This window comes from Dipodomys merriami, unplaced genomic scaffold, assembly GCF_024711535.1.
Source record: "Dipodomys merriami isolate MVZ:Mamm:240054 unplaced genomic scaffold, mDipMer1.0.p SCAF_70, whole genome shotgun sequence".
Lineage (NCBI taxonomy): Eukaryota > Metazoa > Chordata > Mammalia > Rodentia > Heteromyidae > Dipodomys > Dipodomys merriami.
In genome coordinates, this window is record NW_027206291.1 from 5,688,075 (window position 1) to 5,712,348 (window position 24,274).

At 49.1% G+C, this 24,274-nt stretch overlaps 1 protein-coding gene across 1 annotated transcript in view; it reads right to left on the reverse strand.

Annotated features, from left to right (window-relative positions):
* Positions 1-18,026: 18,026 nt before the first annotated feature.
* The window catches only part of Mob3a (MOB kinase activator 3A), a 31,649-nt gene continuing 25,401 nt past the window's right edge, over positions 18,027-24,274 (reverse strand). Inside the window, exon 5 of the mRNA XM_070007922.1 lies at positions 18,027-21,164. Within this exon, the coding sequence (XP_069864023.1) occupies positions 21,135-21,164 (30 nt within the window). The 3' untranslated portion in view covers positions 18,027-21,134. The remainder of the gene's footprint in view (positions 21,165-24,274) is intronic.

The following is a 24,274-nucleotide window of genomic DNA, read 5'->3' on the forward strand; positions in this document are numbered from 1 at the left end:
CTGAGGATCCATTGAAGCCAGCCCTGGCAGGAATACCCATAAAACTCTTATCTGCAATTAACCACAAGAAAAAGCAGAAAGGGGAGTTGTAGTTCAAGTGGGAGAGCACCAACTTTGAGCAAAAAAGCAGAACCTTTGGTGTCTATAGCTTCCTCCGAGTCCTGTTGCCTAAAGGATTTTCCCTCACCACACCAGCTTGTCTCCTAGAAGCTTTACACTATTCATTCCTCCCGTGGCCCAATCAAGCCCTGAGCTGTCCACTTGTCCTGCAGGCTGACCCCCTCCCCCTCCTGTGGAGGAGGCTTCAGGGAATTCCCCAGCCAGCCAGCCCCTCCCCTCAGTTGTTAGTGTTCTTGGCAATAGAGGGGGATGGGGAAGGAGAGTGTGTGTGTGTGTGTGTGTGTGTGTGTGTGTGTGTGTGTGTGTGTGTGTGTGTGTGTGTGTGTGTGTGTGTGTGTGTGTGTGTGTGTGTGTGTGTGTGTGTGTGTGTGTGTGTGTCCTGGGTAGAGCTGCTAAACCTGCCTGCTCAGAAGAGGCCCCACTGCTCTCCTCTCCTCCCCATCCCCCTCCCACCCTTGCCTCCATCTTGGCTGCTTTTTGGTATGTGTTATCTGCATGCAGAGGTCAAGCTTTGCTATCATATGCCATGCATGTGCTTCTGTGTATTGAGTATGGCTACACACCAGTTCTTCAAGAGCACAGGTCTGTCCCCTATATGTATCCAATACCTGGTACACAGAGGTGCTGATTGAACATGATTTGCAAAGGTATGTGCCATTGTGAGCATTCAGGATTGTATGTATGGTTTCTAGGGGCTCTTATTTTTTTTGGGGGGGTCTGGTCGTGGGGCCTGAACTCTGGGCCTGGGTGCTGTCCCTCAGCTCTTCAGCTCAAGGCTAGCACTCTACCACTGGAGCCACAGCACCACTTCCGGCTTTTTTCTTTTTGCTTATGTGGTGCAGAGCAAGCACTCTACCACTGAGCCACCTTCCCAGCCCCTCTAGGGGCTCTTATAACAAGAGGCCATGTGCTGGATGCTTTAAACAAAAGGAATTTGTTCTGTGATCCTCTGTAACCCTAAGTCCAAGAGCCAGGTTTGAGGCCAGGCTTCCTCTTAAGCTCCAGGAATGGTCTTTCCTGCCTCTCCCAACATTTGAGATCTCCAGACATTGTTTGTCTTGTGGCTCTGTCTCACAGCTGTCTCCTAGTGTCTCTATGTGTAAATTTCTCTTTAGGTATGAAGATGCCTGCCATTGCATCAGCGCCACCCTGAATAGAGTGAGTCCTTCAGGTTTCATCTCTCCCCCTGGCCTTCCCCTCTCCTCTACTGGGGATCAAGCCAGAAGCCTCTTGTGCATGCTAGGCAAGTGTTCTATCATTTAAGCCATGCTTTAGCCCTTTTATTTGTATTTTGTTTTTGAGACAGGGTCTCTTCTGAGGACTCTTGAGTAGCTGGAATCACAGGTGTGTACCACCATATCAAACTCAAGACTCATTTCTAAAAATGCCTACATATGCTTTATTAATTACATCTGCAAAGACCTGTGTGTGTGAGAGAGAGAGTGTGAATGCCATTTCTGAGGCTTGAACTCAAAGTATGGACACTGCCCCTAGTTTTTTGTTTTTTTTTTTCTCCAGGCTGGTGCTCTACCTTTCTATCCATAAGGGCAGGCTGGCGCCTACCCTTGTGATTCCCTCCTTTCTTCCATGGGGAAGGGAGGTCTGTCTGGAGGAGGGATGTGCCCTCAAACAGATGTTTGTGCACATCTGAGAACATTTGTGGCTGGCTGTCACACCTGGGGAACTCCTGCCTGGAGTGGAGTTGAGGCCAGGGATGCAGCTAGCATCTTGCAGTGCTCAGGATATACCTAGAGAACAACCTGGCCTGACATCCACAGTGCTCAGGAGAGTGACAGGCTCACACTTGTAATCCTAGCTACTTAAGAGGCTGAGATCTGAGGATAGCCCAAGCAGCAAAGTCTGTGGGACACTTATCTCTAATACTTGGAAAAAGCCAGTCGTGATCCAGTCGTGGTGCTATGGCTTAAGTGTGCACTAGTTTTGAGCAAAAGAAGCTCAAAGACAGAGCTCAGGCCCAATTTCAAGCTGGAGGACCAGCAAAAAAAAAGAAAGAAAAGAAAAAGCCAGCTGAAAGCATGATATCCTGAGTTCAAGCTCCAGCACTCCCCCCGACACACACACACACACACACACACACACACACACACACACACACACACACACACACACACACGCTGGGCGGGAGCTATCTTGTGATTGCTCAGAGGGTCTGGTGTCCACACAGATGGGTTCTGCATTCCCACATTCTTGCACACTCGTGTCATGTGCAGGCCTCAGGTAAGCTTGCATGTACAAATTCTCCCCCACCCCCAACAAACAGATTAGGGAACCTATAGATGGGCTAAGCAATATGTCTGTGATGAGTAAAAAGGCTCCTCTGAGAGCCGGGCGCCCGTGGCTCACGCCTGTAATCCTAGCTACTCAGTGTAAGGTCTATTAAATAGGTAGGTTTCATTAGGTAGCAGATAAGAACACCATGCGCTATTCAGGCAGGAAAAGAAGTTTATTTACCGAACTGCTGCCCCTGCCATGCATGGTGGAGAAGCATGGCTGAAAAGGCAAGGGGGGTGGGAGGAAGAGGGATGACCCAACTCTGGGCCAGGACTTATCTAGGCCAGGGACGGGAAGAGGTGTGGCCACATGGATCTGGATGTGACCTCAGGGTCTGAGATCCTCCTAGGGTCCGAGGGGAGGCATTAGACCAGAGGTGGCCAAGGATATGACCTAGCAGGAGGGGAAGGCGACTGCTCCCAGGTCTGCCAGTTACCTAGGTAACAGATACTGGGCAGAAACTTAGCCAAAAGGGAGATGTCCCTGTGCAGACCTTACACTCAGGAGGCTGAGATCCAAGGATCATGGTTCAAAGCCAGCTGGGGCAGGAAAGTCTATGAGACTCTTATCTCCGATAAAGCATTAGAAAACCAGAAGTGGCACTGTGGCTCAAGTAGTAGAGCGTTCACCTTGACCTGAAGAGCTGAGGGACAGCGTCTAAGCCCTGACCCTGAGTTCAAGCTCCATGACCGACAAAAAAAAAAAAAAAAAAAAAGCTCCTCTGAAGACAGCCAGGGCCCCACCAGTCTGCACCCAAAGGGAGACGGCCAGTGGGAACAGGAAGTGGGGTGTGTGTACAATGCACAAGGCAGGGACTGCAGCCCTGCCCTGCCCTGCCCGGGCTAGCTGCCAGCCCTGCCATCAACCCTGCCAGTCTCCAGTCTCCTCCTCCAGACAGACGCCCTGTTTACAAGTGAAGCTCACAGACAAGCTGGGTGTCCAGAGAGCTCCCAGCTGAGTCGTAGGGGGCTGGGGCGGCAGGGGGAGCTCTCCTTCCCTGAGTGGAAGGTGTGGCCGGGCAGAAGCAGGAAGTCTGAGCCTTAACCTCTGCTCCAGCGCGTTTCCTCTGTCCTTCCTGAGTGGGGCCAGACTGGCTTGTGAAGGTGACCCAGGCAAAGGACAGACAGGCACGGAGTGAGGAACAGAGTAGACGGGAAGAGCCCAGGAAACCTATAGCCTCCTAGGTTCCTAGGGGCGGTTCCCTCAGGACTGCCCATTGGGGACTAGAGCTGAAGTAGGCCCGGGGAGGTGCTGTCTTCACAAAGGAGGCAAACAGGAAGTGAGGTGGGGCTGTAATAGAGGGCTCCAGAATCCTGCATCAGTTGGCATAATTCTCTGACTGTGGGGACCCTCCCTGCCCCCCTCTTTCCTTCCTCTCATCCGTCCCTCATCATTTTTTGTTTTGTTTTTGTTTTTCAGTACTGGGAATAAAGGAAGGACCATGTCCATGTTAAGCAAGTGCTCCCCATTACATTTGTTTAAAAATTTTAATTGAACTTTTTTGGAAAGGTGAGGTACAGAGGGGATACAGTGCACACGTAATGAGGACATTTCTTTTTTTTTTTTTTTTTTTTTTTTGGGTCCGGTCATGAGCCCTGAACTCTGGGCCTGGGTGCTGTCCCTCAGCTCTTCAGCTCAAGACTAGCACTCTACCACTTGAGCCACAGCGCCACTTCCCGCTTTTTGCTTATGTGGTGCTGAGGAATCGAACCCAGGGCCTCTGGCTTGCAAGGCAAGCACTCTACCACTGAGCTACCTTCCCAGCCCAAGTACATTTCTTGTCCAACATCGTTACCCCTTCCTTTTTTCCTCCCGATTTCTCTCCCCCGCTCACCATTACATTTTTGAAACAGGGTTTCACAGTGTAATTCAGGCTGGCTTCAAATTCAGTCTTCCTGCCTCCGACTCCCAATTGCTGGAATTATAGGCATGTACCACCAGGGCTGGAAGGCTGGAATTACAGGCATGAACCACCACACCCTGCTCACTCACCCTTTCTTTCCCTCCTTCCCTTAGCAACCCAGATCCTCCTTTACCAAAAAACTCACACATGAAAGTTCATGAGCTCCCTACCACAAGGAGAGGCTCTGAACCAGGTGACTATGATCTTAGCTACTTAAGAGGCTGAGATCTGAGGATCTCCGTGAAAAGCCAGCCCAGTCAGGGACATCCATGAAACTCTTATCTCCAATTAACCAGCACAAAGCCAGAAGTGAAGCTGTGACTCAAGTGGTAGGGTACCAGCCTTGAGCAAAAATGCTAAGGGACAGTGCTTAGGGCCTGAGTTCAAAGCCCTAGTACAGGCATACATACAAAAAGGACAAGATTTGGTCACCTTAATGCTCCCACATTTCCTTGACTCTGGCCTGGCTGCCAAACACGGTACCACTCTGTTTGCCTGAAACTACTTCTAAGGTACCCAAGACTAGCACCTGGCCAGGGCAAGGTGGGGGATGATATTAGAGGCTTCTGTCTCTCTCCTCCACTTGCACCCTGCTACTGGTCAAAGGAACCTCCTGAGCCATGTCTGGGCATCATCGTGAAGTTTTCCTAGGACCAAGCCTAGTTCATGCCTGCCTAGAGTTCTAGATCAAGGCTGGGAGGGTTACTCTAAGGCAGGGTAGGGCCTGAGTCCCATGGATGTTGCCCAGCCAGGCTCTACCTCCCTCCCCACCTGGGCACAGTGGGCATTAGTACCTTGAGCAGGTATGAGTCAACCCTGACAAGGATCTTGGCCTCTCTCGATGGTGGGAGAATAGTCCTGGAGAATAGGACTAGATATGGTGACAAGAAGGGCTGGCGCAGCTATATAGAGTATGTGGGAGATGGGCTTTAAGACCCTCTGAGCACCAGAGCTCTGTTACTGTATGGATCTGGTGTCAATACCACTTGTCTTTAGCACTAACTTGTTGTTGTTGGTGGTGGTGGTGGTGTTGGTGGTATCAGTTATGGGGCTTGAACTCAGGGCCTGTCTCTGAGCTTTTACTAGCTCAAGGCTAGTACGCTACCACTTGGAGGCACAGTGCTACCTCTGGGTTTCTGATAGTTACTTGGAGATAAAGAGTCTAAAGACTCACCTGCCTGGCCTGCCTTTGAACCACAATCCTCAGATCTCAGCCTCCTGAGTAGCTAGGATTACAGGAGTGAGCACCAGTGCCTGACTCAGTGCCCATTTGTTGTTGTTGTTGTTGTTATCGGTCATTGGGGCTGAACTCTAGGCCTGGGTGCTGTCCCTCAGCTCTTCAGCTCAAGGTTAGTGCCCTACCACTTGATCCATAACACCACTTCCAGCTTATGGTGGTGCTGAGGAATGGAACCCAGGGCCTTATGCATGCAAGGCAAGCACTCTACCACTTAGCCAACTTCCCAGCCCCTCAGTGCCTGGTTTTTTACCAGCTGACCTTTTGAACCTATGTCCATTTTCCCAAGTCCAAGCCTACTGTTCCCTGCTCCAGCTAGTCTGTTAAATGTCTCATGGCCTGGGCCTACAGGATGCTCAGGGTGTTCCTTTTCCTGTGGGCCAGCTCCAGTATGTCCTGGGTCCCTAGACCACCTCTGCCACCCTCACAGCTATTTGCTCGGGATCACACAGCTGGGAAAGGGTCCTTGTCCATAATGACTGGGATTTCTCCCATTGATCATGGGGACTAACTCATGTGTCCCTGAACCCACCTCAATGATGCATGCATGACAGGCCTGATGAAGAGGGTGCCTCTGCTTCCTCCTATGCCCTGACTGGCTGGAACCCAGAAAGCTCAGCCAACCAGGAGCCAGTAATCCTGGCTCCGGTAATCCTAGCTATTCAGGAGATTGAGATCTGAGGATCAAGGTTTGAAGGTCAGCCCAAGCAGGAAAGGACATGAGACTTTTTTTGTTGTTGTTGGTTGTGGGGCTTGAACTCTGGGCTTGGGCGCTGTCCCTGTGCTCTTCAGCTCAAGGGGAGCACTCTACCACTTGAGCCACAGAGCTACTTCCAGTTTTCTAGTGGTTTGTTGGAAAGAAGAGTTTCACAGCCTTTCCTGCCCAGGCTGGCTTTGAACTGTGATCCTCAGATCTCAGCCTCCTGAGTAGCTAGGATTACAGGCGTGAGCCACCAGCGCCCGGCTGAGACTTTTTTTTTTAATGGCCCTCTTTTCTCCAATTAACCAGCACAAAGCTGGTAGTAGAGCTGTGGCCCACATGATAGAGCACTAGCCTTAACACAAAAGCTCAAGGACTGGCCATCATTTTAAGCCCCAGTACTGGTACACACACACACACACACACACACACACACACACACATTTTAAGCCCCAGTACTGGTACACACACACACACACACACACACACACACACACACACACACACACACACACACACACACACACACACACACACACACACACACACACACACACACACTGAAGGACTTGCCTGTCCCCTCTTGGCCCATTCTTTCTATGTGTCCAAAGATGGAATATGAAGGATTGACTCCCACCCTGTTTCCCCAGGTGCATACAGACACCAGGCAAGCCAACAAAGATATGCGTAGACTACCTGACACAAGCAGAACAATCTGACCTGAGCCTGGCTGTAAACATTCCATTGTAAGGCTCTAAGGCCAAGCTGTGAGGCCAGGAAAGGGTTAAGCACTGTGAAGGTCAAAATGTCTAGGCAAGACAGATGTAGAGCTGTTTGAACATTAAAAACGCTGGAGACCTTGGATAAGGGAATACTTACGCTATTCTCTGCCCACACCTGCAGTCAATCCTCCTCCTCCCTCCCATTCTAAACTCATGTAACCCCTGTCTCCTTGTGTAGCTCAGACCTTTTTTTGTTGTTGTTGGTTGTGGGGCTTGAACTCTGGGCCTGGGCACTGTCCTTGAGCTCTTCAGATCAAGGCTAGTGCTCTACCATTTGAGCCACAGCACCACTTCTGGTTTTCTGATGGTTAGAGATAAGCATCTCATGGACTTTTCCTGCCTGGGCTGGCTTTGAACCCTGATCCTCAGATCTCAGCCTCCTGAGTAGCTAGGATTACAGGCATGAGCCACTGGTGCCTGGCTCAGTTCAGACCTTATAAAAATCTTGACTCCAATCCCCCTCCCCAGTTCCAACCTTCATACCCTTGGGAAAGTCTGTGTCTCTTGCTGGAAATAAACAGTCCTAGCTTGTTGAGATTGAGTCCAGCCTGTTTCCTTCCTTTCTCCTCCATTTTCCTAACACATATCCTATCACTACCACCACAAAGCTCAGCCTTGCCCATGATTGTAGTTGGGTACTGTGGGGCCAGTGCTAAATCCAATGGCTCCTCACCCATCCTTGCCTGCTCCCTTCTCCCTTCAGGGATGGGAGTGGTGGCTCCCTGGAGGGCCTGTAGCTGAAGGTGGAACATGCAAAGAGGACCATCCTAAACTGGCCACTTTGGCTATGGGGCACAGCTGATGCAAGTGGCTGCAAGAGGTATTTCCTGCTGGCTGACTCACTGTGCTATCCCAGTAAGTACAGAAGTGTGGATGGAGCCAGGGCCCTTGCTATCCTATGCTGGGGACGGGGTGGGGAGAGTCTGAGCTGTGTGGCCAGGAGCTGGGACTTCCCAGTTGTGATTATAGCCCTAGGGCCTGCCCTGAGGTGACCAGAGAAACACCAATCAAGTCTTGCCTCCCTCGGGCTCAGTTACTGCACTGTCCCTAAGGGAGGTGTGGAGTCAGGGCTCTGTGGCTAAGCAGAGTTGGCTCAGCAGATGGCCAAAAGCCATGTTCCTGTTCCAGTGACCTGAAACAAGGCAGCTTGTTATCATTTGGCCTCCTCCTTGTCTTTCCTCCGGAGAGTTACTACCCTGTGATGTCCCCTGGAGGAGCTTTAGCCCAGGGAACCCTGGTTATCAGGTGCCAGATCCAACAGGAACTTGGAGCATCTTGTACGAGAGTCCCTAATTTGGACAGGTGCATGTGCAGATACTGGGAGGGGGTTAGCCATGTTATGTCTCATGGACAAAGGGATTCTGCAGATGGGATCAAGCTAAGGATTCTGGATTAGGGATCATTCTGGATCATCCCTGGCCCAGTGTCATCTCTGGGTCCTCATTTGAGGAGGCAGGATTCCAAAGGTGAAGAGAGAAGCTATGCTGCTGGGAAAAAGAGGACAGGCGTGTCTATAACCCTACCTACAAATAAGGCTAAGATCTGATGACTGCAGTTCACAGCCAGCCCTGGCAGACAATCTGAGAGACTTTTTATCTTGCCAAGAAAGCTTGAAGTGGAGCTGTGGTTCAAATGGTAGAGCACCATCCTTGAGCAAGAAAGCCAGGTGGGAGTAAAGGCCTTGAAGTCTCATGGTGGGCACAAAGCCAAAAATCAAAGAGGGAGGCCTCTGATCATCCCTGGAGCTCCCACTTGCCCTGACTGACCTGGACTTCTTCTCTACCTCCCCAGTGGAGTTGATGTCAGGCTCTTGTTCAGAAGTGTGTATTCAGTTTCAATGTTTCTAAGGCCCTAAATTGGGACCCCCCACTCCTATTCTACAGATGAGAATACTGAAGTAGGGCACAGGCAGCTGGCAGAAGACAGACTGGAGTAAGATCCAGATCTCTTCACAGTCACAGGCCTTGGAAGGGAGGGGGAAGGAAAGTTGGGTGGTAGAGGACTCCTAGGACAGACCCAGGCTGGCCTTCCTCCTGAGTGGATTGGCTGTGTGGCTGAATCCTCAAGCTTTTCTTGCTGTCTGGCGTGTCACTAGCGTCCTGCCTCCCCGTACCCTTCGAAGCAGGCCGCTACAAGCACCAAGTCGGATCCAGTGCAAGGACCTCAGCCGCCTGGGGGAGGTGCCTCCTTCGCTTCCTCCTCTTCTTCTGCCCACCCCCTCTTTCTGTGGGCAGGCCTTTGTGGCGCCCCCTGTCCTCTGCTCTGCGTGGACAGACAACAGGGATACACAGGGCACGCCTTGGACTCTTAAGTTGAAAGCTGCAAGCTTCAGACAGTCACTGAGGCGCACGGCGCACGCGTTCTAGTTCTGGGGACAGGGCCCCTTTGCCCTGGGGGCGGGGAGCAGTTACTGGAGCAACGAGTTTGCGTCAGCAAACCAAAGGGTTGTTCGAGCTCCAACAGGGCGATGGGCGGGGCCTGCACATCAGACCAATGTCATTTCAGGGAGTTAATGAGGAGGTGTGGTCACGGGTTGCACTCTAGCCAATGAACCTGTCCTTTTGGGGCGGAGAGGAGAGTCTTGTTCCTCTTAAAGGGACCGTGTAAGTCACTTCGTGACTTTCTAATCACTTGGTTCTGTTCTCTGGCCTTTTTGGTTCTTCCCCCCCCCCTTGAATTCACTGTCCCTAAGCTCTTTTCTTGGCTCAAGGCTAGTGCTCTACCACTTTGAGCCACAGCTCCACTTCCGGTTTTTGAATGGTTCATTGGAGATGAGTCTCACAGATTTTCCTGCCCAGACTGGCTTTGAACTGTGATCCTCAGATCTCAGCTTCCTGAGTAGCTAGGGTTACAGGTGTGAGACACTAGCACCCAGCACCAGTGCCCTTTAGAACTGACAGATGATGTTGCTATGAGCTACAAAATCTACTTCATTCTGCAGGCCCAGGAGAACAGCACAGCTGAGTCCACTGGCCCTACAGGTGGAACCAGAAGACCTTGGTTTCCTGTGGCTGCTTTAATAGGTAACCAGCACGGCTGCATTCTGAGTCTAGCAATAGGTATCTCCATTCTTCACCATCCTGAGCCTTCACTTTGGCTAAGCAGGTGGTCAGCTTAGCCCTGGCCATGGACGTGGGTTGGGAAAACAGAGAATTGAGCTGCTGCAGGATGTCTGTGGTGACCCTGGCCACTTCCCTGTGTCATGACCCTCAAGGGACCTGGCTGTGAGGGCCTCTCCTAGCCTTGTGCCTGTCACTCAAATAGGTTGAGATCACAACAACAGCTGGCATCTGGTCAAATAAAGAAGTTTCCAGCACTGAGCAGGGCTGAGCTGTAGGGGTTTGAAATTAACAGAGCCTGACTTTGTGCCAGGCCAGACTAGTCATAGGAAGGGCAGGTCAGCAGCTCCTATTGTCAAAGCTCAGTCTGATCCCTGGGGCTGGACAGCAGGTTGACAGGAGCCTGGGGGCCCCGGGCTCATGGGTAGCTCTTTTCTTCCCTAGTGGTTCTTCTCAGAGGAGAGGCCCTGCCCAGGGCTGTGGGCAGGCAGAGCCGTACATCAGTGGGGTTTGTTTACTATCCGCTGACTCTGGCTTGGAAAGAGGGCAGAGGCCCCAGAAATATCTAGGATCGTGGGCCACGCCCCCGGGGTGGCTCCCAGGGGCAGTGGTACCAGAGGTCAGCAGAAGTGCACAATAAACAGCAGCCCAAACACCAGTGCTGGACACGTGGGGGGGCACAACGCCAGGAGGTGGGGACAGCCCAGTGCCCAGTGAGTGGGGAACAGATCAACAGTGTGCTTGTCCACATATGGAATGTGGATAAGGTGCTGGCACACACACTTCAAGGTGGAGGGACCTTCAGGACATCATGTTCAGTGATACAACCAGAAGCAAAAGGCAGTGTATGGCTCCATCCATAGGCAATATCTAGAACCAGTGAATGCAAAGACAGGACATAGACTTGTGAGGGCCAAGGGCTGAGTGGCTACTAATTGGGATGGGGCATCTATTTGTGTGTGTGTGTGTGTGTGTGTGTGTGTCTGTATGTGTGCTCATATGTGTATGTACCAGTCATGGGGCTTGAACTTGGGGCCTAGCTGCTATCGCTGAATTTTTTTGTTTTGTTTTGGTTAGTTGTGGGGCTTGAATTCAGGGCCTCGGCTGTGTCCCTGAGCTCTTTTGCTACAGGCTAGAGTTCTACTACTTTAAGCCATAGCTCCACTTTTGGCTTTTTTTTTTTTTGGGGGGGGTGTTCCGGTCGTGGGGCCTGAACTCTGGGCCTGGGCGCTGTCCCTCAGCTCTTCAACTCAAGGCTAGCGCTCTACCACTTGAGCCACAGCGCCACTTCCGGCTTTTTGCTTATGTGGTGATGAGGAATCGAACCCAAGGCCTCAGGCATGCAAAGCAAGCGCTCTACCACTGAGCCACTTTCCCAGTCCCTCCACTTTTGGCTTTTTTGGTGGTTAACTTGAATAAGAGTCTCAAGGGCTGGCTCTGAACTGTGATCCTCATCTCAGCTTCCTGAGTGACTAGGATTACAGGCGTGAGCCATTGGTGCCTGATGATTGACATCTTTTCTTTTTTCTTTTTTTCTTTTGGCAGTTGTGGGACTTAAACTCAGGGCCTGGGCACTATCCCTGAGCTCTTCTGCTCAAGGCTAGTGCTTTACCATTTTGAGTCACAGCTCTACTCCAGGCTTGTTTTTGAGTGGTTAGAGATAAGAATCTCATGGGGACTGTTCTGCCTCAGATGGCTCTTCAAACCAAGATCCTCAGATCTCAGCTTCCTAAGGAGCTCAGATTACAATCCTGAGCCACCAGCACTCAACTTGATTGGGCATCTTTTGAGGTGATGGAATGTTCTGGAACTATACAGAGATAGTTGTTGCACAGCATAGCAAGAGCATTAAGAACTTCTGGTGTAAGCCGGGCGTCGGTGGCTCACTTGTAATCCTAGCTACTCAGAAGGCTGAGATCTGAGGATCATAGTTTAAAGCCATCCCGGGAAGGAAAGTCCATGAGACTTTTTATCTCCAATAAAGTACTAGAAAACTGGAAGTGGCAGTGTGGCTCAAGCAGTAGAGCGCTTGCCTTGAGCTAAAGAGCACACACACACACACACACACACACACACACACACACACACACACACACACACACACACACACACACACACAAGATTTCTTGGTGTTTCAGATGAAGGGATGGAATGGTGTGTGAATTTCACCTCAACAAAGGAGTTTCACTAATATAGCTGCAGCCCTAGGGTACCCTGTGGTGGTGTGTGGTGTGTGGTGACTCTGGCTTTTTGTGTGTGTGTATGTGGTGTAAGTCCTAGGGCTTGAACTTGGGGCCTGGGCACTGTCCCTAAGCTTCTTTTGCTCAAGGGTAACACTCTACCACTTCTGGCCTTTTCTATTTATGTGCTACTGAGGAATCAAAAACAGGGCTTCCTGCATGCTAAGCCACATTCCCAGCTCTGACCCAGGCAATTTTGACATCTCCTGGTGGATGTCAGGACAGCAAGACTCCTGGATTTCAGTGCTTGGCTCATTTCTTGCCCAACAGGTGAATGAAGGCCAGAGAGGCAAAGGTCATCCCAACGTGCTCCACAGACAGTAGGGAGAGTACAGGGCTGGGAATATGTGAGACTCAAACTCAGAGGAAGACACTACTGTCAGCTGCTGTGAACTCAAGGGACAAAGTAGCCACATGCCCAGTGGCTCATGCCTATAAGATTAGCTACCCAGAAGGCTGAGATCTGAGGATCATGGTTTGAAGCTAGCCTGGACAGGAAAGTCTATGAGACTCTTATTGCCAGTTAACTGGCAAAAAAGCTGGAAGTGCAGCTGTGGCCGAAGTGATTGAGTGCCAACCTTGGCAAAAGAACTAAGCAAGAGCATGAGGCCATGAGTTCAAGTCCCAATACTAGTATGCTCCTGTGTGTGCCTAGGTGCATGTGCATGCGCACACACACATAGAAGATAATAAAGGCTGGGCACTGGTGGCTCACGCCTGTAATCTTAGCTACTCAGTAAGCTGAGATCTGAGGATCATGGTTTGAAGCCAGCTAGGGCAGGAAAGTGCATGACTCTTTTTTTTTTTTTTCTTTTTCTTTATGGTTAATTGTGGGGCTTGAACTGAGAGTCTGGGCATTGTCCCTGAGTTTTTTTTTTTTTTTTTTTTTTTAAATAAAGGCTAGCACTCTTCCACTTTGAGCCACAGGCTCCATTTCTGTTTTTCTGGTGGTTAGTTAGAGATAAGAGTCTCTTGCACTTTCCTGCCCTGGCTGGATTTGAACTCTGATCCTCATACTAGTGCCATCAGTGCCCGGCCCCGTGATACTCTTATCTTCAACTAACCACCAGAAAACCAGAAGTGGGGCTGTGGCTCAAAGTGGTAGAGCACTAGCCTTGAGTAGAAAAGCTCATGGATAGTACTGTGGCCCTGAGTTCAAGCCCCATGATTGAATCCACCCCCTTCCCCTAAATAACAAAAAAGGAACATTCAGTTCAGTCTCTGGAGATGAAAATTTCAACCACTGTGTGTGTGTGTGGTATTGTTGGGGAATAGACCCAGAGACTGAATGCTTGCTATGCAATGGCTCTACCACTTGAGCCATGCCACAGCCCAGGGCCCTCTTTCACTCATGTGAACTGAATCCTAGTCACTGTGAGCCTCTGGGCTTGCCACTTACACCTAGAGAGGAAAGGCAAGATGATACTTATGCAGTACAGACTGCACTAGCTGCCACTCCCCCTTTTTGTGGTTACATCCCGACTAGTATGGCCCCTTGAGTGTGGGTGGTAGTTTCTTTCTGGTTGAGCCTTGGCCTGCTTAGACCCACCTCAGCTCTGTAGCTCCAGACCCTGCCCCACAGCAATGGGCCAGGAAGTGTGGTTGTCTTATCTCCAGTTAACCACAAAAAAGCCAGAAGTAGGCTGGGAAGGTGGCTCAGTAGTAGAGTGCTTGTCTCACATGCATGAGGCCTGGGTTTAATTCCTCAACACCACAAAAACAGAAAAAGCTGGAAGTGGTGCTGTGGCTCAAGAGGTAGAGTGCTAGTCTTTTTTTTTCTCGGTCATGGGGCTTGAACTCTGGGCTTGGGCGCTGTCCCTGTGCTCTTCAGCTCAAGGTGAGCACTCTACCACTTGAGCCACAGCGCCACTTCCAGTTTTCTAGTGGTTTGTTGGAGAGAAGAGTTTCACACCTTTCCTGCCCAGGCTGGCTTTGAACTGTGATCCTCAGATCTCAGCCTCCTGAGTAGCTAGGATTACAGGCATGAGCCACTGGCACCCGGCTAGAGTGCTAGTCTTGAGCTGAAGAGGTGAGGGACAGTGCCCAGCTCTTCAGCTCAAGGCTAGAGCTCTACCACTTGAGCCACAGCACCACCTCCGGTTTTCTTAGTGGTTTATTGGAGATAAGAGTCTCGTGGACTTTCCTGCCCAGGCTGGCTTTGAACCGAGATCCTTAGATTTCAGCCCCCTAAGTAGCTAGGATTTACAGGCGTGAGCCACAGGTGTGCGGCTAAGAGCTGATGTCTTAAGAATGCCTTTGGCGGGGCTGGGAAGGTGGCTCAGTGGTAGAGTGCTTGCCTTGCATGTATGAGGCCCTTGGTTCAATTCCTCAGCACCACATAAGCAGAAAAAAGCTGGAAGTGGCGCTGTGGCTCAAGTGGTAGAGAGCACTAGCCTTGAGCTGAAGAGCTGAGGAACAGTGCCCAGGCCCAGAGTTCAGGCCCCATGAGTGGCAAAAAAGAAAAAAAGAAAAAAAGAATGTCTTTGGCGTGGCGGATATCTAAAGCCAGAATATCTCAGTTTTGCTGTTCCCCAGCCAGGAGAAGATCCCAGGAGGCTTTGGAAATTTCCACTAGCCTCACCTTGGGCTTTTCTCCTTCCACGATTTGCAGCGCCCTCTAGGGATGAGGAGCCACAGTACAACACCTGGCAGGTACAGGGCTGTAGGCACCCACCTACTGAAGCCTGGTGCCTCTTACTGGTCCCACTGAGGTAAGAAGCCCACACTAAGGGCTTAAAGACCTCTTAGTTGAGACTCTCCTGTTGGGTTTGGAACCAGGGCATTTTACATTCAAAGGGACTTAGAGAGTTCTGGGTTTGGAACCAGGGCATTTTACATTCAAAGGGACTTAGAGAGTTCTGTCCCCACACTCTGCATGTAAAATAAAGAAGTTGCAGTGTAAATTTGTCAGAAGTCTAAAGCCACAGAGCTGGATAGCAATGGTAGAGACACAGATCACCCCTTTGTTCCCTTTCAATCTTTTTTTTTTTTTTTTTTTTTTTTTGCCAGTCCTGGGGCTTGAACTCAGGGCATGGGCACTGTCCCTGAGCCTCTCTGTGCTCAAGGCTAGTGCTCTACCACTTGAGCCACAGCACCACTTTCTGCTTTTTGTTTATGTGGTAGAGGAGTCAAACCCAGGGCTTTATGCATGCTAGGCAAGCATTCTACCACTGAGCGACATTCCCAGCCCCTCAATCTAGCCTTTTTCTTTCTTTCTTTCTGGTGTATGTCCTTGGCCTTAAACTCAAGGCCTGGGTGCTGGCCTTAGCTTTTTTGCTCAAAGTTGGTGCTCTACCACTTGAACCACTGTTCCATTTTAGCTTTTTGGCAGTTAATTGGAAATAAAGTCTCATGGACTTTACTTCCCAGTCTGACTTTAAATCTCAATCCTCAGATCTCAGCCTCCTGTGTAACTAGAGTTTCAGTTGTGACCTGCAGGTGCCCAACTGGAATTTTTTTTTTTAGTTGGTCATGGGGCTTGAACTCTGGGCTTGGACACTGTCCCTCAGCTCTTCAGCTCAAGTCGAGTGCTCTGCCCTTTGAGCCACACCACTACTTCTGGTTTTCTAGTGGCTTATTGGAGATAAGAGTCTCATGGACATTCCTGCCCAGGTTGGCTTTGAACTGTGATCCTCAGATCTCAGCCTCCTGAGTAGCTAGGATTACAGACATGAGCCACCAGTGCCGGCTCCAACTGGAATTTTTATCTTGAGAGGAGCTACTGAAACCATTTTTTGTGTTGTCTTCTTTTTTTTTTTTTTGTGATACTGGATAGACTCAGGCAGGGCAAGTGCTCACCACCAAGCTACATCCTGTGCATGTGTTTGACAGTATAGGTTTGAACTCAGCCTTTCACATATTGGTTTCTTCTACTTAAGACTGGTACTCTACCAGTTGAGGCACAACGCTACTTCCTGCTTTTTGGAGGGTAATTGGATACAGTCTCATGAACTTTTTTTTTTTTTGCCAGTCTTGGGGCTTGAAGGGCTTGTCCCTGACTTCTTTTGCTCAAGGCTAGCACTTTACCACTTGAGCCACAGCACCATTTCTGGCTTTATCTGTTTGATACTGAGGAATCAAACCCAGGGCTTCATGCATGTTAGTTAGGTAAGCACTCTACCACTTAGCCAATTCTCAGCCTTTTATGGGCTTTTCTTCCTGGGCTGGCTTTGAATTGTGATCCTCAAATCTAGGCCTCCTAAGTAGCTAGGATTACAGGTATGAACCACTATTGCCCTTCCTCCCTCCTTTTTTCTTGCTTGCTTCCTTGCTTTCCTCTAGTCCTGGGGCTTGAACTCAGTGCCTGGGCATTGTCCTTTGTGTTCAAGGCTAGCACTCTACCATTTGAGCTACAGTTCCACTTCCAGCTTTTTACTGGTTAAGTGAAGATAACAGTCTCATGGACTTTCGTGTCTTGGCTGATTTCAAAACACAATTCTCAGATCTCAGTCTCCTGAGTAGCTAGGATTATTGGTATTAGCCATTGGTGCCTGGCCTTTAGTTATATAAAACAAATAAGGTAGAGATTGGGTTGTAGTGGAAGGAAACTCAGACAAAATAAAAACTGAAGGCTGGGAAGTTGGCTCAGTGGTAGAGCGCTTGCCTTGCATGCCTGAGGCACTGGGTTCGATTCCTCAGCACCACATAAGCAAAAAGAAAAAAGCCGGAAGTGGCGCTGTGGCTCAAGTGGTAGAGCACTAGCCTTGAGCTGAAGAGCTGAGGGACAGTGCTCAGGCCCAGAGTTCAGGCCCCACAACCGGACCAAAAAAAATAAATAAATTAAAAAAAAAATAAAAACTGAAGTCTGTGAGGTCCCTTACTCATCAGTGCCTCAACCTCTTTTTTTCTTTTTTTGTCAGTCATTGGTTTGGAACCAGGGCCTAGGTACTTGGACTCATGAGGGCCAAGGGCTGAGTGACTACTAATAGGGATGGAGGATTTGTGTGAGTGTATGTGTGTGTGTATGTGCATGCCAGTCATGGGGTTTGAACTCAAGGCCTAGACACTGTCTCTGAGCTTTTTTTTTTTTTTTTGTTGGTTGTGGGGCTTGAATTCAGGGCCTTGGCCTTGTCCCTGAGCTCTTTTGCTCAAGGCTAGCACTTACCACTTTAAGCCACAGCTCCACTTCCAGTTTTCTGGTGGTTAACTGGAGGTAAGAATCTCACAGAGTCAAGCCCCACAACCGACCAAAGTGGGGGAAAAAGTCTCCCAGAGTTTTCTGCCTGGGCTAGCTTTGAACCGTGATACTAAGACCTCAGCTTCCTGAGTAGGTAGAAGTACAGGTGTGAGCCACCAGTGCCTAGTTTTCAACCTTTTTTTTTCTAGATGTTTCTGCTTCTGTCCTCCCAACCTCTGAAATATAAACTACATCCAAATTTTTTTTTTTGGTCGGTCATGGACTAAGGATCTGGGCACTGTCCTTGAGCTTTTTGGCACAAGGCTAGCATTCTACCACTCTGAGCCACAGTGCTACTTCCATTTTTCTGGTGGCTAATTGGAGATCAGAATCTCATGGACTTTCCTGCCTTTGAACCATGATCCTCAGATCTCAGCCTCCTGAGTAGTTAGAATTATAGGCATGAGCCACCAGTGCCTCATCCAGAGATAATTACAGTGACTTCTCTTCTAAAATCTGTCTGGGGCCCCCAGGCACTCTTTGGGGTAACAAATAAATGATAGCCAGCAGCTCTGGGTATGAAAATGACATTTTATTTCGATGTCTATATGAGGGTAGGGAAGGGCTTCTCAGGGACAGGATAGAGTAAGAGGAACGAGGACTTCTTCAGGAGGACCTTTCCCCTGGGCAGGCTGCTTGCTTGCAAGGGCATCAGTGTGGTGGGCACAGTGGTGGTAGGGTCTGGCTGCGGTGTTTGTGAGTAGGAGATACATTCAGTTAAGCCACTCCTGGCTCTCTGAGGCTCTTGAGGCTTGGCCTTTGGGTCCACCCAGGGCTTCAGTACCCACCTGTGCTGGTGGCTTCTGGAAGAACTTTCTGAGAGTGAGTTTCAGAGCTTCAAGCTCAGTCAGTGACACTCTGTTAATGGCACTTGTTCAGCTCTGAGCTTCCTGGACACTGGGAAATCACAACAATTCTTGGGGGTCAAGGTCCACTAACAATCCCTTTGGTCACAGACCCTCTCGGGGTCTGCTTTAGTTTGGTTGGTCCTGTGGCCTGGCCCCTGGGGAGTAAGGGAGGGTACCCATAAAGGGCCTTTACAAAGTTCACAGTGATGAGTGAAGAAAGGCAGCTGGAGGAACTCAAGTCTTGGGCTGTCCAAATGGGGTGGGGGAGAGAGGGTGCCACAATGTATTGGTTAAAAACTAGTCTGGCACTGGTGGCTCATACCTGTAATCCTAGCTGCTCAGGAGGCTGAGATTTGAAAATTGCGGTTCAAAGCCAGCCTGGGCAGGAAAGTCCATGAGACTTTTTTTTTTTTTTGGTCGGTCATGGGCCTGAACTCTGGGTCTGGGAACTTGCTCAAGGCAAGCACTCTACCACTCGAGCCACAGCACCACTTCCAGATTTTTTTTCTGCTTATGTGGTGCTAAGGAATGGATCCCAGGGCCTCATGCATGCAAGGCAAGCACTCTACCTCTAAGCCATCTTCCCAGCCCCTTCCATGAGACTCATCTCCAACAAACCACCAGAAAACTGGAAGTGGCTCTGTGTCTCAAAGTGGTAGAGTGCTTGCCTTGAGCAAAAAAAGCTCAGGGACCAGCACTCAGGCCCTGAGTTCAAGCCCCAGGACTGACAAAAAGAAAACAAAAACAAAACAAAACCTTTTGTATTGTGTGCCAGTATTAGGCTTGAACTTGAGACCTCATATTCTTTTTTTTTTTTTTTTTTTTTGGGTCCGGTCGTGGTGCCTGAACTCTGGACCTGGGCGCTGTCCCTCAGCTCTTCAGCTCAAGGCTAGCGCTCTACCACTTGAGCCACAGTGCCACTTCCAGCTTTTTTCTTTTTGCTTATGTGGTGCTGAGGAATCGAACCCAGGGCCTCAGGAATGCAAGGAAAGCGCTCTACCACTGAGCCACCTTCCCAGACCAAGAGACCTCATACTCTGGTTTGGCTTTTTCATTCAAGGCTGGTGCTCTACCATTTGTTAATTGGAGATAAGAGATAACAGCCAATCCAGGCTGTTATCTTCAAATCTAATCTCAATACTCAGATCTCAGCTTCCTAATTAGCTAGGATTACAGGCATGAGTCACTAGCACCTGGCAAAAACATTTTAAAAAACATGTCAAGATGGTTGTAAGCAAGACTGTATAAAAATTATATATATACATAGATATGTATATATATACACACATGTATAGATATACACACTATATATATCACACACTATATATATCACACACTACATATATAGTGTATATATATACTATATATATACACATATATATGAGTATATATATATATACACACACACTATATATATATTTCTATATATATATATATACACACACTATATATATATACATATATATGTAGTGTGTGTGTGTGTGTGTGCCAGTACTGGGGTTTGAACTCAGGGACTGGGGTCTGCCCCTTAATTTTTTCACTCAAAGTTGGTGATTCTAATACTAGAGCTACACTTCTACTTCTGGCCTTTTGCTGGTTAATTAGAGATGAAGAATTTCTCTGTCCAGGGTTGGCTTTGAACCATGATCCTCAGATCTCAGCCTCCTGAGTAGCTCGGATATAAGTGTGAGCCACCAGCACCTAGAAAAAAAAAACTCAAACCGGGTGCCAGTGGCTCATGCTTGTAATCCTAGCTACTCAGGAGGCTGAAATCTGAAGATTATGGTTCAAAGCCAGCCCAGGCAAGAAAGTCCATGAAACTCTAATTTCCAATAAACCACGAAAAAACTGGAAGTGCTATTTTGGCTCAAGCGGTAGAGCGCTTGCCATGAGCTGAAGAGCGCAGGGACAGCATCCACGCCCAGAGTTCAAGCCCCATGACTGATAAAAAAAAACCAAAACCAACCAAACAAACAAAAAACCCTCAAGATCGTTATAAGCAAGACTGTATAAAAATAAAATGTTTGAGGCTGGGAAGGTGGCTCAGTGGTAGAGTGCTTGCCTTGCATGCATGAGGCCCTGGGTCTGATTCCTCAGCACCACATAAGCAGAAAAAAGCTGGAAGTGGCACTGGCTCAAGTGGTAGAGCGCTAGCCTTGAGCTGAAATGCTGAGGGACAGCGCCTAGGCCCAGAGTTCAGGCCCCACAATTGACCAAAAAAAACAGTTTTGTAATAGGGGAAGGTGCCGATGACATGGCCCAGCACCTGGAGTCCTAACCTGGACAGTGGAATGCTATGGAAGTACAGGGGAGAAGAGGGGGGCACTGCAGCCTGGTCGTACCTCTGGAAAAGTCACCTGTTAGTGGGCCATAGAAGCTCTAAAGTAGGAGGCTGAGCTGCAGGTGCAAGGTCAGAGGTCAAGATAGGGTTAGCATGGGGGTGGGGTACAAGTCTGAGAAGGGCCACCAGGGCGGGGGGGGGTAAGGGGGTGGGGGGTGCAGGGTGGAGGTTGAGCTCTCCCACCTCCTGTGGGTGTTGTGGTTTATGGACAGAGTGGGTTTCCCATCGCTGAGAGCACAGAACACTGCAGAGTTCAAGTTCAGACCGCCTGCTGACAGCTCAGGAGCACAGGACTCAGGGAGGTGGTAAGGACTTGTGGCTGCTGCTCCCAGAGAAGAAAAGGAGGATCCATAGTCCCCACCGGACTCCTAATGGTCTCACAGTCGCTTGGCTGCATATCTCAAAGATGTCTCCAAGACCGGGGCATCCTAGGCTCTTAGTGGCACATCCGAGAGGTCATTTCCTTCTGTTAAGATGAGTAGGATGTCAGACATAGACACACACACAAAGGTGTCACATTAACACACAGAAACACAGGGGGCATAGAGCAAGGACCATGTTTTCACAACAGCCCAGAGCGGCAAACCCTCTGTGGTGTCCAGACTCTGTTATCCAATTGTGGGCTAAGTTTAGTCTCTGTCTGGACCAACATAACAAAGCCAAAGACAGTTAGACAACTCTTTTTTTTTTTTTTTTTGTCGGTCGTAGGGCTTGAACTCTGGGCCTGGGTGCTGTCCCTCAGCTATTCAGCTCAAGGCTAGCACTCTACCTCTTGAGCCACAACGGCACTTCCAGTTTTCTGGTAGCTTAATAAACTACCAGATAAGAGATAAGAGTTTCATGGCTTTTCCTGCCTGGGCTGGCTTTGAACCATGATCCTCAGATCTTAGCCTTGAGTGAGTAGCTAGGATTACAGGGGTGAGCCACCAGTGTACGGCTCCTGAGACTCTTATCTCCAATAATGCACCAGAAAACCAGAAGTGGCACTGTAGCTTAAGTGGTAGAGAGCTCCCCTTGAGCTGAAGAGCTCAGGACAGTGCCCAGGCCCAGAGTTCAAGCCCCATGACTGAAGCAGATAAGAGAGCCAGGATGCCTTTCAGGAAGCCTTGGACACTGCAGGAGATAAACTTGTAGTAGTTGACTTTTCAGCCACATGGTATGGGCCTTGAAAAATGATCAAGCCTTTCTTTCATGCCTTCCCTGTAAATTCTCCCAATGTGATAGTCCTCAAAGTCAATGTGGATGACTGTCAGGATATGGCTACAGACTGTGATGTCAAATGCATGCCAATTTTTCAGTTTTTTGTTTGTTTGTTTGTTTGTTTTTTCCAGGGCTGAGGACTGAACCCAGGGCCTTGTGCGTGCTGGGCAGGCGCCCTTCCGCTGGGCTAAACCCCTAGCCAATTTTCCAGTTTTTTTAAAAGGGTCAGAAGGTGGGAGAATTTTTTTTTTTGCCAGTCCTAGGTCTTGAACTTGATCAGGGCCTGGGCACTGTCCCTGAGCTGCTTCTTTTTTTTTGGGGGGGGGGGTTCTGGTCGTGGGGCCTGGTTTTTTTGTAGTTTATTGGAGATCAGAGTCTCATGAACTTTCCTCCTAGACTGGCTTTGAACCATGATCCTCAGATTTCAGCCTCCTGAGTAGCTAGGATTACAGGTGTGAGCCACCAGCACCCAGCTTGTAGTCACATTTTCTGAAAAACATTACCAGTCCATTAGCTGTTTGAAAACTTATGAGTTTTTTAATTTACAAAAGTATGAAGTATGGAGATTATATACTCAATTTACCTGATTATAAATAACAATAAAATATTAATTCTACCCTTAAAAAAAAGTGGGCTGCCATCCAGATGCTGGTGGCTCATGCTTGTAATCTTAGCTATTCAGGAGGCTGAGATCTGAAGATTGTGGTCCAAAGTCAGCCTGGCCAAGAAAGTCTGTGAGACATTTATCTACAATAAACAACCAAAAAGCCATTAGTGGAGTTGTGACTCAATAGTAGAGCACTATCCTTGAGTGTAAAAGCAAAGTGAGAGCAAAAGGTCCAGAGTTCAAGCCCCAGTACTGGCACAGAAAAACCCTAAACAATCCTAAAAAACAGTAAAAAGTGAGCTGTCAGGTTGGAGAATGTCTGCCTAGCAAGCACAAAGCCCTGAGTTCAAACCTCAATACCACCAAAAAGAAATGGGGTTGGAAGGGCTGGGAAGGTGGCTCAGTGGTAGAGTGCTTGCTTTGCATGTATGAGGCCCTGGGTTCAATTCCTCAGCACCACACAAATAGAAAAAGACGGACATGATGCTGTGGCTCAAGTGGTAGAGAGGTAGCCTTGAGCTGAAGAGCAGAGGGACAGCGCCCAGGCCCAGAGTTCAAGACCCATGACCCACAAAAAAAAGAAAAAGAAATGGGGTTGGAGGCAGCAGCCAATGAGCAAGCCTCTGGTACTGGGTTTGAATCCCAAGCTCAGAACAAAAAAAAGAAAGAAAGAAAATGTGGGCTGTCAGTGCTGGGCTACAGCTTCCAACCTGCCTTATATAACCAACTAACTCATCCAACCTTCCAGCTCTGCCAGGGCTGGTAACGAGGGTTCCATTCAGAGGGAGATCCAGGCCAGTGCCACAACTTTCCAGGATGCAGCCCCATCCTGTATCCCCTCTGATTTCTCCAAGCCCAGACCCAGTAGGGCCTATGCACACCTGAAAAGTCCTAGGATCCTGCCATCAGCAGTCACAGGGGAGCCCCTGACATAGGGACCCCAGTCCTGCTATCTAAGGCCTATCCATCCTCAAGGGAATCCACACTGATGTGGTGAATCCAGAGACAGGAAGTGGATTTGTGGTTCTTGTAGGAGGGAAGGGTCTGCTAGACTGTTAAGGTCCCAGACTGTGGGAGAAAAACTAAGCTGAGAAATTGACCCTTTACTAAAAACAAAGAGAGGCCATAAAGGGAGACCTTAAAACACATTTCCCACGGACTTCGGCGCTATCTCATACCGTGCCACGTTGTGCATCCTCCTGTAGCTATCTTTGTAGTAAATCTCCTGTAGCTGTCTTTGTCACAGCCCCCAGCTTCAAAGGTGCAGGGGCATATGACATTATGTTTCTGGAATGTACAGCCCCCATGAGTAAGAATATCCGCCTGCTTTGTGTGGGGACCCCAAATTCACATGCCAATTCAAACCAAATGATAGGTTAGTTCAAACAATGACTATGAGACGGACTGTAACCTCATTGGCCACTGACATAAATATGCAATCTTTTTGTGTGTGTTACAATCCCGTTGGCCACCTGCATGTGGCTAGGCTTGACCACATCGATTTTGCCTTTAAAAAACCCTAGCTTGCCAGGCGCCAGTGGCTCATGCCTGTATAATCCTAGCTATTCAGGAGGCTGAGATCTGAGGATCTCGGTTCAAAGCCAGCCTGGTCAGGACTCTTATCTCCAATAAAACCACTCAAAAACCAAAGTGGTGCTGTGGCTCAAGTGGTAGAACGCTTGCCTTGAGCTGAAGAGTGCAAGGACAGCGCCCAAGCCCAGAGTTCAAGCCCCACGATTGAAAACAAAACAAAACAAAACAAAAAAACC